The sequence below is a fragment of the Ixodes scapularis genome, unplaced genomic scaffold (assembly GCF_016920785.2).
Source record: "Ixodes scapularis isolate PalLabHiFi unplaced genomic scaffold, ASM1692078v2 PGA_scaffold13__105_contigs__length_92229423, whole genome shotgun sequence".
NCBI classification, from domain to species: domain Eukaryota; kingdom Metazoa; phylum Arthropoda; class Arachnida; order Ixodida; family Ixodidae; genus Ixodes; species Ixodes scapularis.
Window position 1 is genome coordinate 10,986,065 of NW_024609839.1, and position 12,893 is coordinate 10,998,957.

The 12,893-nt window shown below is 44.0% G+C and overlaps 1 protein-coding gene and 1 pseudogene across 1 annotated transcript; both read right to left on the reverse strand.

Annotated features, from left to right (window-relative positions):
• Window positions 1-424: 424 nt before the first annotated feature.
• LOC121835484 lies at window positions 425-1,234 on the reverse strand. Its single transcript, XM_042289726.1, has one exon. The coding sequence runs from the start codon at window positions 1,058-1,060 to the stop codon at window positions 425-427; it is 636 nt and encodes a 211-aa protein (XP_042145660.1). The 5' UTR covers window positions 1,061-1,234.
• A 9,722-nt stretch (window positions 1,235-10,956) lies between these two features.
• LOC120848469 lies at window positions 10,957-12,579 on the reverse strand (annotated as a pseudogene).
• Window positions 12,580-12,893: the final 314 nt, after the last annotated feature.

Below are 12,893 nucleotides of genomic sequence, written 5' to 3' on the forward strand. Positions count from 1 at the left end.
CGAGGGACAGACACACACAGTTCTTTCAACGAGCAACTACATTTAATCATAGTGTAATGGGCATCATTTAAATGTAGTTGCTCGTTGAAAGAACTGTGTGTGTCTGTCCCTCGTGTATTTTCTGTGGTTTTATTCTTTCAGTGTGAACGGTCCACAAGAGCGGTAATAAATCATCTCCCTTAAACTATATGCCTATCTCTCTTACTTCTGTACCTACAAAAATACTGGAGCACATAATCAATCAATCAATCAATCAGCGTTTATTTCAGCTTGAAATACAAACTGAGGGTGGCAAGAAAAAAGCAGTGTCGTCCACTGCTTGACGGGCCTCGCCACCCTTACAAGTCAGCAGTGTAAACGCGGTAAAAAATAATATATATATACAAAATGAACAATACAAACAAAAATGAGAAGTACAGACAAATTATAGAAAAGCGTTCCTAAGGACAGAAGAAGACATACCATTCAGGTGATCACATAGAGGAGTATTCAAAAACTTAGGCAAGATATATCGCAACATTGTAAAGCCATAGTTCGTTCTACATCTAGGTAAAACAAAGCTGTCTTTTTCCCTGGTTGCATAAGGCGTATTGTGGGGCACAGTAGAAACAATACGTGAAAGAAAATTATCGTTTTTAGCTATACTATTTTTGTAAAAACACGCGAATCTATATTCAAATAAATTATATACAGGCACAATTTTAAACTGCGAGTAAGCATGCCCGGTTGGGGAATTATATGGAGCTTTTGTAATAGCACGTAGCATTTTCTTTTGCAAGATCAGAAGCTTCTGAATATTGGATGTTGTGGTATTACCCCAGACAAGAAAACAATAGCTTAAATATGAATAAAAGAAAGCGTAATACAAAGTAAGTTTAGTTTTTTCAGGTAGAACGTACTTATTACGCGAGGTTATTCCTACAACCTTAGAAAGGGCAAGACAAACCTCGTTTATGTGGGCGTCCCATGTCATCGTTGCGGTAAAACTTACACCGAGGGATCTAAACGTTTCTACATACTCGATAATGGTGTCACTCAAAACTAAAGGCGGTGGGTGCATTACAAGCTTTCCTTTAGGACGAAATATTACAGCTTTAGTTTTTTCTTTGTTGATTTTCAATGAGTTGACTAATGACCACCGTGATAATAATGCCAATACTCGGTTAGCAGTGCCAGTTAGTTGTTCAACGTCAGAGGAGGAAAAGAAAAGGCTCGTATCATCAGCGTAAATAACGTACTTTACAAGGGTACTAATATTGGAAATGTCATTTATATATATATTAAACAAGAGTGGTCCAAGGATGCTACCCTGAGGGACACCATTAAAAATTTGAAGGGAATCGGAGCGAGAGTGGTTTATTACAACATATTGTAATCGTGAGCTTAAATATGATTTTATAAGGTTGAGGGCGTGTCCTCGTACGCCGTAATGCTCGAGCTTAGCGATAAGTATTTTATGATTTACAGTATCGAATGCCTTACTAAAGTCAATAAAAATGCCAAGAGTAAGACGTTGTGATTCAAAATTGTTCAAAATATATTCTTTTTGGGCAAGCAAGGCGTGTTCCGTTGATCTATTTTTAGTAAACCCATATTGGCAATCGGATATTACAGAATGCTTTAAGAAGAAATGATTGAGGCGGCGATGAATTATTCGTTCTAACCCTTTAGAAAAAAACGGAAGTATAGATATTGGTCTATAGTTACCGAAGTCGTTCTTATTTCCTTTTTTATAAATTACGGCTACTCTGGCTAGCTGCATAGCTGTTGGAAAGTGTCCCGTCATAAGCGCTACATTATAAATATGTGTTAGACATGGTGTAATTATTTGTAAAACATATTTTACTGGGCGACTTTGTATATTATGAGAGTCGAGGCTATTCGTATCTTTCAGACTTTTGAAAATTGAAAAAACCTCAAGCTCGTCAGTCGGTTCAAAAAATATTGATTCTGTTAACCTATCACTTAGAAAATCAAAAATGCCGGAATTATAGTGACTGTCACCTACAGTCGAAAAAAAGTAATTGAATGATGCAGCGAGATCTGAACCCGATAGCTCAGTTCCATTAACCGTTAAGCTTGTGATCGCTTGGGTATTAGTATGTCTATTCAGGAGCAAATTTAGACGCCTCCAATTTTCCTTAAGATTGCTAGAAGTCTGGCAACCAAAGAAATTATTATAATACATATTTCTCGCCAATTTAATTTCCCTGTTTAGTCGGTTGCGTAAGGACTTATATTCTGCGAGCACGGTAGGATTTTTGTTTTTAATAAATATTGCAAATAATTTGTATTTCTTTTTAACGAGTCTAATTAAACGTCTAGTCATCCATGGTTTACGCGCACTTTTGCATGGTTTTATTTCTACAGTGGGAAAACATTCATTATATACTGATGTGAAGAGCTCTAGAAACCTGTTAAAAGCATCATCTGCAGCTGGCTCATTATAAATAGGGCTCCAATCCACCAAGGAAATACGGTACTTAAATAGGTCGAGCCTTTCTTGAGATATTAGCTGGCGTCTCAATTTAGCGACATCGTTCGAACAAGTTGCTTTTTCTATACGCAAGAAAACAGGTAAGTGATCGCTAATATCGGCAGCGATGCGACCGGAAAAGAATGCGTTGTCATTATTAGTAATAATTAAGTCTAAAGTGGAAGCAGAAGAAGCTGTAATGCGCGTTGGACTGTTAATAACATTTTGAAAACCTGTTGAATGAAGTGTGAGTAACATTTGCTGTTGCATTGGGCTATTCGTACCCATATCAATATTAAAATCGCCAGCTATGATGGACAAATAATTTTCAGAACTAAATAAAAACGTTTCACGTTCAAATATCTCCCAAAATTCGCCAAAGTTTCCATGAGGTGGTCGATAGACAACCGAAAATATATTACGTCCAGATTTCACGGTAAGCATTTCAATATCAGAGTTGGAAAAAGAGTGATCAGATAACATATCACAGGCATAGCTACTTTTTATCAGCATAGCTACGCCCCCGCCACGCTTTTCTGTGCGATTGATATAAAAAGAATTATACCCCGGAATACGTACAACATCACTATCAGCCCGATACCAAGTTTCAGACAAGAAAATGACATCGAAAGAACACGAGGAACGCGTTAGATCGTCTAAGAGGACAGTTAGCTCATCAGCTTTATTCACGGCAGATTGCATGTTAAGATGTATAACTTGAATATATTTATTCGCATCTAGTGCTATAGACGCATTAAACTCAGAAGGTGTGAAAAGAGGGGTGTCATTCATGAGGGTATAAAGAATCAGGTAATAAATCTATGAAACAATGGCGCCATTTACGTCATTTTGGACAAGTCAATCAGAGAATAGATCCGGAGGACATTAGAGTCGTCTGTCTTCCGTGCGAAAACAGCGCCATTCCTTGTCCACACGTGCTTCCAAGATACTTGTTTCTTTCTAGAAATCGTAGCACCAAGTAGCCGTTTGTTTTCTGGCGTTAGATGCTCATTAACATAGACACGCTGGTCTGGTCCTTCGAACCCGATTTTAGAAGTAGACAGTTTCAGCTTCTTGGCAGCGGCCAGGAACACGTTGCGCTTTGACCTAGACATGAACCTGACAATTATGTTTACTTCGTTTTCTTTTTTGGTTGGAACGCTGTGGGCGATGTCGATTTCAGCAAGGTCAAGTGGGACTTCGATAGCCTCTGCGATTTTTATAGCCATGTCGTGTGCTCTTTCTTTGACAGTGGCAGGCAGGCCCTTAATCTCAACGTTATTCAACCGGCTGTATTGTTCCAACTCAGAAACCCGTGCTTCAGCTTTCATCAACTTTTCTGTTAGGGTGTTATTTTCTTTCTTTAGCTCAGCATAGTCTTCCTTGGCCTTCTTCACTTCAGATGTAAGAGCGCGTAGCTCCGTTAAGGCTTTCTTGAATTCGTCAGCAGCATTCGAGCTGTATTCAAGGCTCTGATGTACTGATCGTAGTTCTGCACGCATCTCGCGCTTCAAATCCTGAATGGCTTTCATAACCTCAGCACAATCAGAGCTCATGATAGGCGAACCGCGCAAGAAGCACAAAACACTCAAAGCAGTCAAATCAGTCGGCAGTGGCAAAGAGAAAGGAAAGGCTTTATGTAGGTGCAGCCGCACTCACCTATGAATGTGAAGCAAAACAGTAGAACAGTCAGTGTTTCTGTTCGCTGTGCCACTGCCGACTGGAAGTACAGTTCGTGGATGGTGCGCTTTTCTAGCACGGATGGTGGTCACGTGCTGATGACGTCCCAGGCAGCCGCTCCACAGACGGTGATGATGTGGCACACTTCTCTTGCGTCGACGAAGGCTGGGCTCGATAAGACGTCGTTGCGTAGTCCTATGAATGTGAAGCAAAACAGTAGAACAGTCAGTGTTTCTGTTCGCTGTGCCACTGCCGACTGGAAGTACAGTTCGTGGATGGTGCGCTTTTCTAGCACGGATGGTGGTCACGTGCTGATGACGTCCCAGGCAGCCGCTCCACAGACGGTGATGATGTGGCACACTTCTCTTGCGTCGACGAAGGCTGGGCTCGATAAGACGTCGTTGCGTAGTCCTATGAATGTGAAGCAAAACAGTAGAACAGTCAGTGTTTCTGTTCGCTGTGCCACTGCCGACTGGAAGTACAGTTCGTGGATGGTGCGCTTTTCTAGCACGGATGGTGGTCACGTGCTGATGACGTCCCAGGCAGCCGCTCCACAGACGGTGATGATGTGGCACACTTCTCTTGCGTCGACGAAGGCTGGGCTCGATAAGACGTCGTTGCGTAGTCCTATGAATGTGAAGCAAAACAGTAGAACAGTCAGTGTTTCTGTTCGCTGTGCCACTGCCGACTCTATCCATTCACCTTGATTCCATTTCATTTTTTTAACAAGGCACAGCACGGCTTCCGTAGAAACTTTTCTTGTGAAACACAGCTTCTTTGCTTAAACCATGACCTTTTTTCTAACCTCGACTTCGGTTTTCTAACCGATGCTGTATTTCTTTACTTTGCTAAAGCTTTCGACAAAGTACCGCATAACCACCTGCTACTAAAACTTTCATCGTTAAAACTTGACACCAACGTACTCTCATGGATTGAATATTTCCTCTCGCGACGAAACCAGTTTGTTTATGCTAACGACTCTTCATTTGCCTTCGTCCCCGTAACATCCGGTGTGCCCCAAGGAACAGTCCTTGGTCCCCTACTCTTCCTTAGTTACATCAACGACCTTCCACTTCAGGTGTCTTCATCAATGTGTTTATTTGCAGATGACTGTGTCGTTTATCGTAAAATAGCATCTCCCTCTGATTCTGCAGCGCTACAAGATGACCTTGACTCTATTAGTAAATGGTTTAGTAATTCGCAAATGTCCCTCAACGTTAACAAATATGAACACATGCGCTTCTTTCCTTCCACCTTCCAAACTTCCTCTCCTCTTACTCCTAATGCTGTTCCTCTACAACAAACTGAGAGATACAAGTATATTAGTGTTCTTCTTGCGCAATTCTCAGAGTGTCATAGATTACCTTAATAGTGGTGCAGTCACAGATGTGGGGGGCTTTTCCATAGATGCTGATGATCTTTTTTATTCCATCCCTCATTGCGCTCTGTTTGTCGCAGTACGTGAATGTATTGAAAGAAATGGCGAGATTGGCTTCCAGAACGCTAGCGGTGTGTGTACTGATGGGTTTTTAGAGCTTCTCAAGTTTTATCTGGAGTCAACTTTATCCTATTTGACGGTAAGCTTTACGTTCAGAAAAAAGGAATTTGTATCGGTTCGTCTGTGGCGCTTGTGCTTTGTGATATTTTTTTAGCCAAGTGTGATAGGGCCATTTCTGAAAAACTGAATGACGAGCGCGTTTGTAAAGTGTTTCGTTACGTGGATGACTTTTTGGTTTTGTTTATTAGGTTGGAGGGCATATGTGAGGGCAGATGTCGTGAGGTCTGTTTTAGAAGTTTTGACACATCATTCGGAGGGGCTCACTTTCACTCACAAACTTCAGGATGGGGGGGCTTACCTACAATTTTTGCATTTGAGATTAGAATTCATTGCTAAACACGTTTGCTGGTCTTATCACCCACGCTCAAAGAAGGGTCTTCTTCCATATGCTTCATCGCACTCCAAGCTGGTCAAGAGAAGCATTGCCTCGTCTTGCCTACAAGCTGCGCTCGAGAAGTCATGTCATCATGTCGTTAACGATAGTTTTTCCCGGCAGTTTGAGAGACTGACAGTGGCAGGTTTCCCAACTTCGGTTTTATTGAGCGTTGCGGAGGATTTGCTAAAGAAACTCAAGGGGGAATCCCGTCCCCGGAGGGAAAAGCCAAATAAGAGACCGCTCGTAATACCGTATCTCCATAAAATTTCACACAACTTGAAAAAAGTTTCCTTGAGATACGATGTGCCATTGGTGTTTTCCGCTCCGTGTAAGCTGGCGCAACTATGCGCGAGAGTTGCCGACAAGAAGGACAAAGGCCCCGCTTGCTCGGTGAAGCATGAGAATCAATATGTTGTTGGCAAGGTGGGAGTTGTTTACACGACTCCACTAACGTGTGGGAAAGCCTACGTCGGTCACACGGGCAGATGTGTTAATCACAGACTGCGGGAGCATGACTTGTCGTTGTGATCAGTGGTGGGAGCTGTTGGGGGGGGGGGGGGGGGGGGGGCATTTGCCATTGCATTGTCATGGATGTGGGTGCGAACCCATCTTCAGTACGACTGGTATTATTGGCAATGGAAGGGACAGAATGAATAGGGAAATTTTAGAGGCGCATGCAATTATCAAAGCAGGCGCGAACTGCGTAAGCCAAACGTCACTGGGCCTGAGTAGCAAAGAGATTGTTTTGGACACGTGGTGAATGTATCATGTGACGTGGGCGGAGTTTCTAATTCTTGGTTTTGTTTTCATGAAATTAAATTTCAGTTGAGAGTCAGCGCTTGTCCTGTTTGCACTTCCTTTAGTCCCGTTTTACTGTGCGCTGTTTGCCTTTTCGTCGGGAACTTCGAATTCGGCATTTGGAAATTGTTGTTTTACTTCACAAATACAGAACTCCCAAGTTTCGAATATTGAAGGTAATGTCCCTCCAACGTTTTCAATTGTTTCGGATTGTAAAAAAAGATATGATTTTGATGTGTCAGTGCCCCTTTAACGCGCCCATTGGAAGCGTGCTGGAAGACTCTCCGCATCTTGTTAGAAAGAAAGTGGACGGAACGAGCGAACGAGGTAAGGGAAAGAACGCGACGGGAATCGTCCATCGGCCTTACCAAACCAGTCCAGTCCAGTCCAAACCACGACCGTCCAAAAGAGAAGACGGCTGCATACACCACTGCAATAAATACTACCGCAATCAAAAGACCTACTATTTTGACTGACAGCTTATGAGATGCAAGGGGTGACCATAAGATGCCCTGGACAGGCGACCTGTGCAGGGCATTTATGATAACCTTGCAGCCGAGCTTTCATCGCCATAAAAAAAAAAAATTATTTCTTTTTAGAGCGCAGCTTTTAGGTGCCCGTTTCCAGTTTGAGCGGCGTCAGCGTCGCCGTCGGCGTAGCCGTGAGGTCACGTGACCCCGGTGACGTCACGGGACCCCCGTGATGTCACGTAAGCCCGATGACGTCACAAGGGTCACGTGACACCACGAGGGTCACGTGACCTCACGGTTACGCCGACGGCGACAGCGACGCCGCTCGCAGGGAGGAGTAGCAGGCAGGATGAGGAGGTGAGGAGGAGGGAGGGGGGATATACCCACCCCTCAGTAGCCTTCCCTCCTCCTCCTCAAGAGCTGCGCTCTAATTCGGTGTTACAGGGAGTTGCAAGCGGCTTTCATTTTTTGTATCTGAAAATGTATGGAGAAGCTGACACACGACTTCACAGTCCCGGCTACTCCATACTAGAGTTTGAACGAGTTCAAGGAGAAATCGGCTGCGCAGCTTATTACCTGCAGCTCGGTTTCCAGCAATTGAACATTTGAATACAACCCTGTAGGCTGAAGAAGATTAGAGTTGATTTGCGGTATTTTAGAAAGAAGCCATACTTTTCCTGCCGTTCTTGCTATTTAATAGACGCACCTCGTATGTGGCCAGCATAAGACTGGAAAACAAAACCGCAGGAAGGAATAAACTGGTGTTATTTCAAAATGGCAGGTACCGGTAAGATTAATTTCGAAGCCGTTCGATTTTTATTTATAGCGCGAAAGTCAGCGTTAGAGCGTAACAGTTTCGAAAAAATTCACGCATTACGAATAACTTCGGCTTGCAGTCACTTGAGCGACCATCGATATCAAAGAAAAAGAAGAAATTTTCATCTGAAAACTTATTATTAAGCGTAGAATTGCACACTCCCGCAAAACATATTTGCTTTCTCCGAGTGGAGCGTGCCGATGCCCGCATTCTTATGTTTCTACCCCGACGAGGCTGTGTTGGAATGACGGAGCACTTTCAGGGACGGTCCGCAACACCATCGCTCAACAGAGACCCTCTCGAAGACCCGGAACCAAGGCTTTTGAACATCGGCCGAAGTTAGCAACGTCAGTGGGTCTTCGTTTTCCTCGCCTTTTAACATCGAAAGAAGGTAATGCTGCGACCACATAAACCCCCGCGGGCCAATGACAGAGGCTGTTGGAGCCAGTGTTGGCGGTAACGCGTTATAACTAACGGCGTTACCGGTAACGTAGTAACACACTCGCTGCTTATTTAAAAAAAAAGTAATGAGTAACACACTTACGTTACTTATTTCAAGTAACGGGTAACGTCGTTAACGTTACTCGTTACATTTCCTCCCAAAACCTAAATAAAACTACACTCACATCTTTTTTTTTTTGTTTCTATAGTTTGTTTTAGCTTAAGTCCAGACACAACCGAAACTACGAGATGATGGGACCAATCAGACACCGTTTAAAGTGTGGCGTCATGATGTTCGTCATGTTTTGGTACGTGTTCTGTCATCACTGAATCCATCACAAACAAAAAAAGGCCTAGTGATTTGCGCTTTTGACGCTGCTTGATCGGTTCCAGTAGCTCGTACCGTCGGCTGCGTCCGCACTTAAGCTAAAATGACGTATAGGCGCAAGTCATTAAAGGAAAACTGAAGCAGTTATGTATTCGAGGAAAAACACATAAATCGTCTTCATTTGGCCTCCAGGATCACAAATATCAAGACTATTTCTTTTTTTTTTTCAATTTGGGGCACGAAGGCCGCAGAAAATAGTTTTTTAAAGTTGCGTTGAAGCCCCTCTTTCCCGCAGCGTGACGTCATACACAGAGTTTTCGACACCGAAAGCATCGCTGTGGTCGGCCCTCCACGATTGGCCGAACGCTGACTACGACGTCAGAAAAGGATTTATCATCGACGGAAATGAGAGGAATGAAAGAACTTTAATTTTGACGGTGTTGGCAGTGCTGCTTTGAGAGCGCAATGATATCAAGCTTCCACCATGCTATTTACAAAAACCATCGAACTTGTTGTTTGCAAGATAACGACGTCACGAGGGGGAACCAAAGGAGGGCGCCACCAAACCATCTCGCCGCTAATAGAGCGTATTCACTGGCGGCGATATCCGTGTGCGCTGCTGCTGAGCGCGTGCTGACGGCGAGCTTCCGCATACCTTTTGGAGCGTGCATTTACCACCACCAAGGTTGCTGGTCTTAGCGGGCTATTAAAGTGAGCTTGTTCTGAGCATGCGCTCTAAACATCGCCCTCAAATATGGCGTCCAGTGAATACTTCCTATAGGGAGTATTCACTGGCGGCCATATCCGCGTGCGCTGCTGCTGAGCGCGTGCTGACAGCGAGCTTCCGCATTCCTTTTGGAGCGTGCATTTACCACCGCCAAGGTTGCTGGTCTTAGCAGGCTATTAATGTGAGCTCGTTCTGAGCGTGCGCTCTAAACATCGCCCTCAAATATGGCGTCCAGTGAATACTTCCTATAGGGAGTATTCACTGGCGGCCATATCCGCGTGCGCTGCTGCTGAGCGCGTGCTGACAGCGAGCTTCCGCATTCCTTTTGGAGCGTGCATTTACCACCACCAAGGTTGCTGGTCTTAGCAGGCTATTAATGTGAGCTCGTTCTGAGCGTGCGCTCTAAACATCGCCCTCAAATATGGCGTCCAGTGAATACTTCCTATAGGCAGTATTCACTGGCGGCCATATCCGCGTGCGCTGCTGCTGAGCGCGTGCTGACAGCGAGCTTCCGCAAAGACTTGTACACGTTACTGAAAAATAGTAAGGAATTACATTTACAATTACTTGAGGCTAAATTGTAATTTATTACAATCACAATTACCCCCCACTAAAAGTAAGTGACCGTTATCCCAAAAAGTAATCCGTTACTTTCGTGGCGTTACTTTAAACATTATTGCCCTCAAGGAAGAAACAAAGGGAAGGGGGTAATATAAGTTCTTATTGTTGCAACCTGTTCCATTTAATGACCTTGAGTATTTTGACCACCAGCTGACTCTCGAAAGACTCGTCTGACATTTTGCGCTATTTCTTACTCAATATGTCGACTGCTACGCTGAACAACCCTTGAACTGAAGCACTGCATGGGAGTGCCATATTGTTCCTCACGAATGCTTTATGAGATTGAAGAAGGTAAGGGCAGGAGGAGAAAACAGAGAGGTTAACCAAGGCGGCCTGCCTCGGTTGGCTACTCTGAGTTGGGGAAGGGGATGAGGGGATAAAAGAAGGAGGAAAGAAAAAGTAGAGGAGGATAAAGGTGACACACTAGCACTCACGTTAACACTGTGAGGGCAGAATCAATAATTAAGAAAATGCCGCAGTTTCCAATATGACACTAAAACTAAGAGACTGAAAGTGCGTGCTGGATTGTCATCAATGTTCACCCAAAACACTCGAGTGTTTGTACGCGCCAGCGCGAAGTCCAGTTGCGCACGTGTACACTTGCAGGAATTATAAAATGGATAGCCCTCTATACGACAACAAATAATGAACACTAGATAAGTTTTTACAAACAGAACTCGAGGCGAGTTGCTGATAAAAATCGCAAAAGGGCTTTTGCGGCCTTCTCCTCTTTAAGTGGTGAGTCCCAGGCCCCTAGTATTTTGAACGTAGTAAATAACCGGTCGTCTAGATGTGAAAGAATCCTCTTTAGGAGTTCTCTTTCTGCATCTTAAAGTGCACATTCACATAATAAATGAGATATAGTTTCCACACAATCACATCCTGGACAGTTCGGAGTGTGTGTTTTTCCGATTCGGTGCAGAAATTCCTGTGTGTAGGAAACGCCCAGACGTAATCGGTGTACAACAGCTTCCGTTCGCTTGGGTAAATTACGTGACACACGGTATGTTAGGTCAGGATCCAGTAGATATAGAGGAGGGTAATGGTGTGCAGGGCTCTTCCAGAGACTTTGTGTTGCATTTCGGGCGTGGAGATTTATCAATGAAGTGATGTCGCTTCTGGAGTAGGGTATTTCGACGTTGGGGAATAAGGTATGGGCGGAAGTCGCAGCACCATCCCCAGCTTCATTTCCAGGTATCTTGCAGTGTCCAGGAATCCACTGGAACTCGACAGAGTGTCTCCTATCACTACATTTCTGAAGATGGCATAAAAGTTTGAAAATAATTTGTCCATTTTCACTTCGTCGCAGATATGTGCAGATGCTTTGGAGTGCAGGCTTAGAATCTGTAAACACCGTCCATGCCTGAGGTGGCTTTGTCAATATAAATCGAAGGGCTTGATGAAGGCCTACAAGTTCAGCCGCTGTTGAAGATGTCTTGTGGCTAAGCTTGAATTTTCTTGTTGAGGCATACGATGGAATCGCAATGCTTGCAGTAGAACTATTTTTGACACATGATCCGTCCGTATATATGTGAGTTTTTGACGCGTGTAAACAGGCAATGGTGGATAAAGTGAATTGTTTAAGCACTAGCAATGGTGTATTTGATTTCTTCTTGATTCCTTGAATGTCAAGTTCCACAACAGGGAGAGGGAGTCTCCATGGAGGTATAGTTGGAAGATTAAACAAGTTTATATCATCAGGGATGTATTGCTCCATTTTTGATAGTGCCATCGAATATTCTGAGTGAGGTCGCTTAAAAGTAAGATCAGCCAGTAAGTGATGACTATGATTAGTAGTATGTCTCAGATGAACTCTCAATGTTTCCTGCATCATTAGTATTTCTACAGGTGTGGCGCGTGCCTCGGCAGCGGTGCCCAGAGTCGAGGCACAAGCTGGTAGGCCCAAACAGCCACGGAGGCCACGTGCTTGAACTGCTCTGAGAGCTTTGATGTTTGTTTGACACGTGCCATGTAAAATGGGAGCGCTATATCGAAGTAAGCCGACAAATAAGGCCACGTATATCTGTAATAGGGATCTTACTGTCGCGCCCCACGTGGTTCCACCGATGAAGCGGGCAAGAACACTAAAACTGGCAAGCTTTTTGCGCAAGTACAAAATATGAGGTGACCAGGTCAAACCCCTATCGATGGTTACTCCAAGAAATGTGTGGCACTTAACGTACGGTATTGTTCGTTTGCCTATCTTAAGTGGGTATTTGTCCATTCTTCGGCGGGTGAAAGCAATAGCTGCTGATTAGTCAATGAAAATTTCGAGTCCACGGGTATTAAGATAAGTTGTCATTTTCTTTAGTGCAGACTGAACCCTTGCCTTTGCTTGAACTCGTGTAGATCCAGAAGCCCATATACAGATATCATCGGCGTAGAAAGATGCCTGGATGGTTGGGGGCAGTATTTTGGCGAGACGAATGAGAGCGATGTTAAATAATATAGGACTGAGGACGCCCCCCTGAGGGACACCACGGGTCACCGGATATGAAGGCGTATTTCCTTCTTTTGTAGACATAAAAATTGATCTTCCTGTGAAGTAGCTTCTTATCCACCTATATAAGTGTCCCCCAATCCCGATTTCGCTGAGAGCCT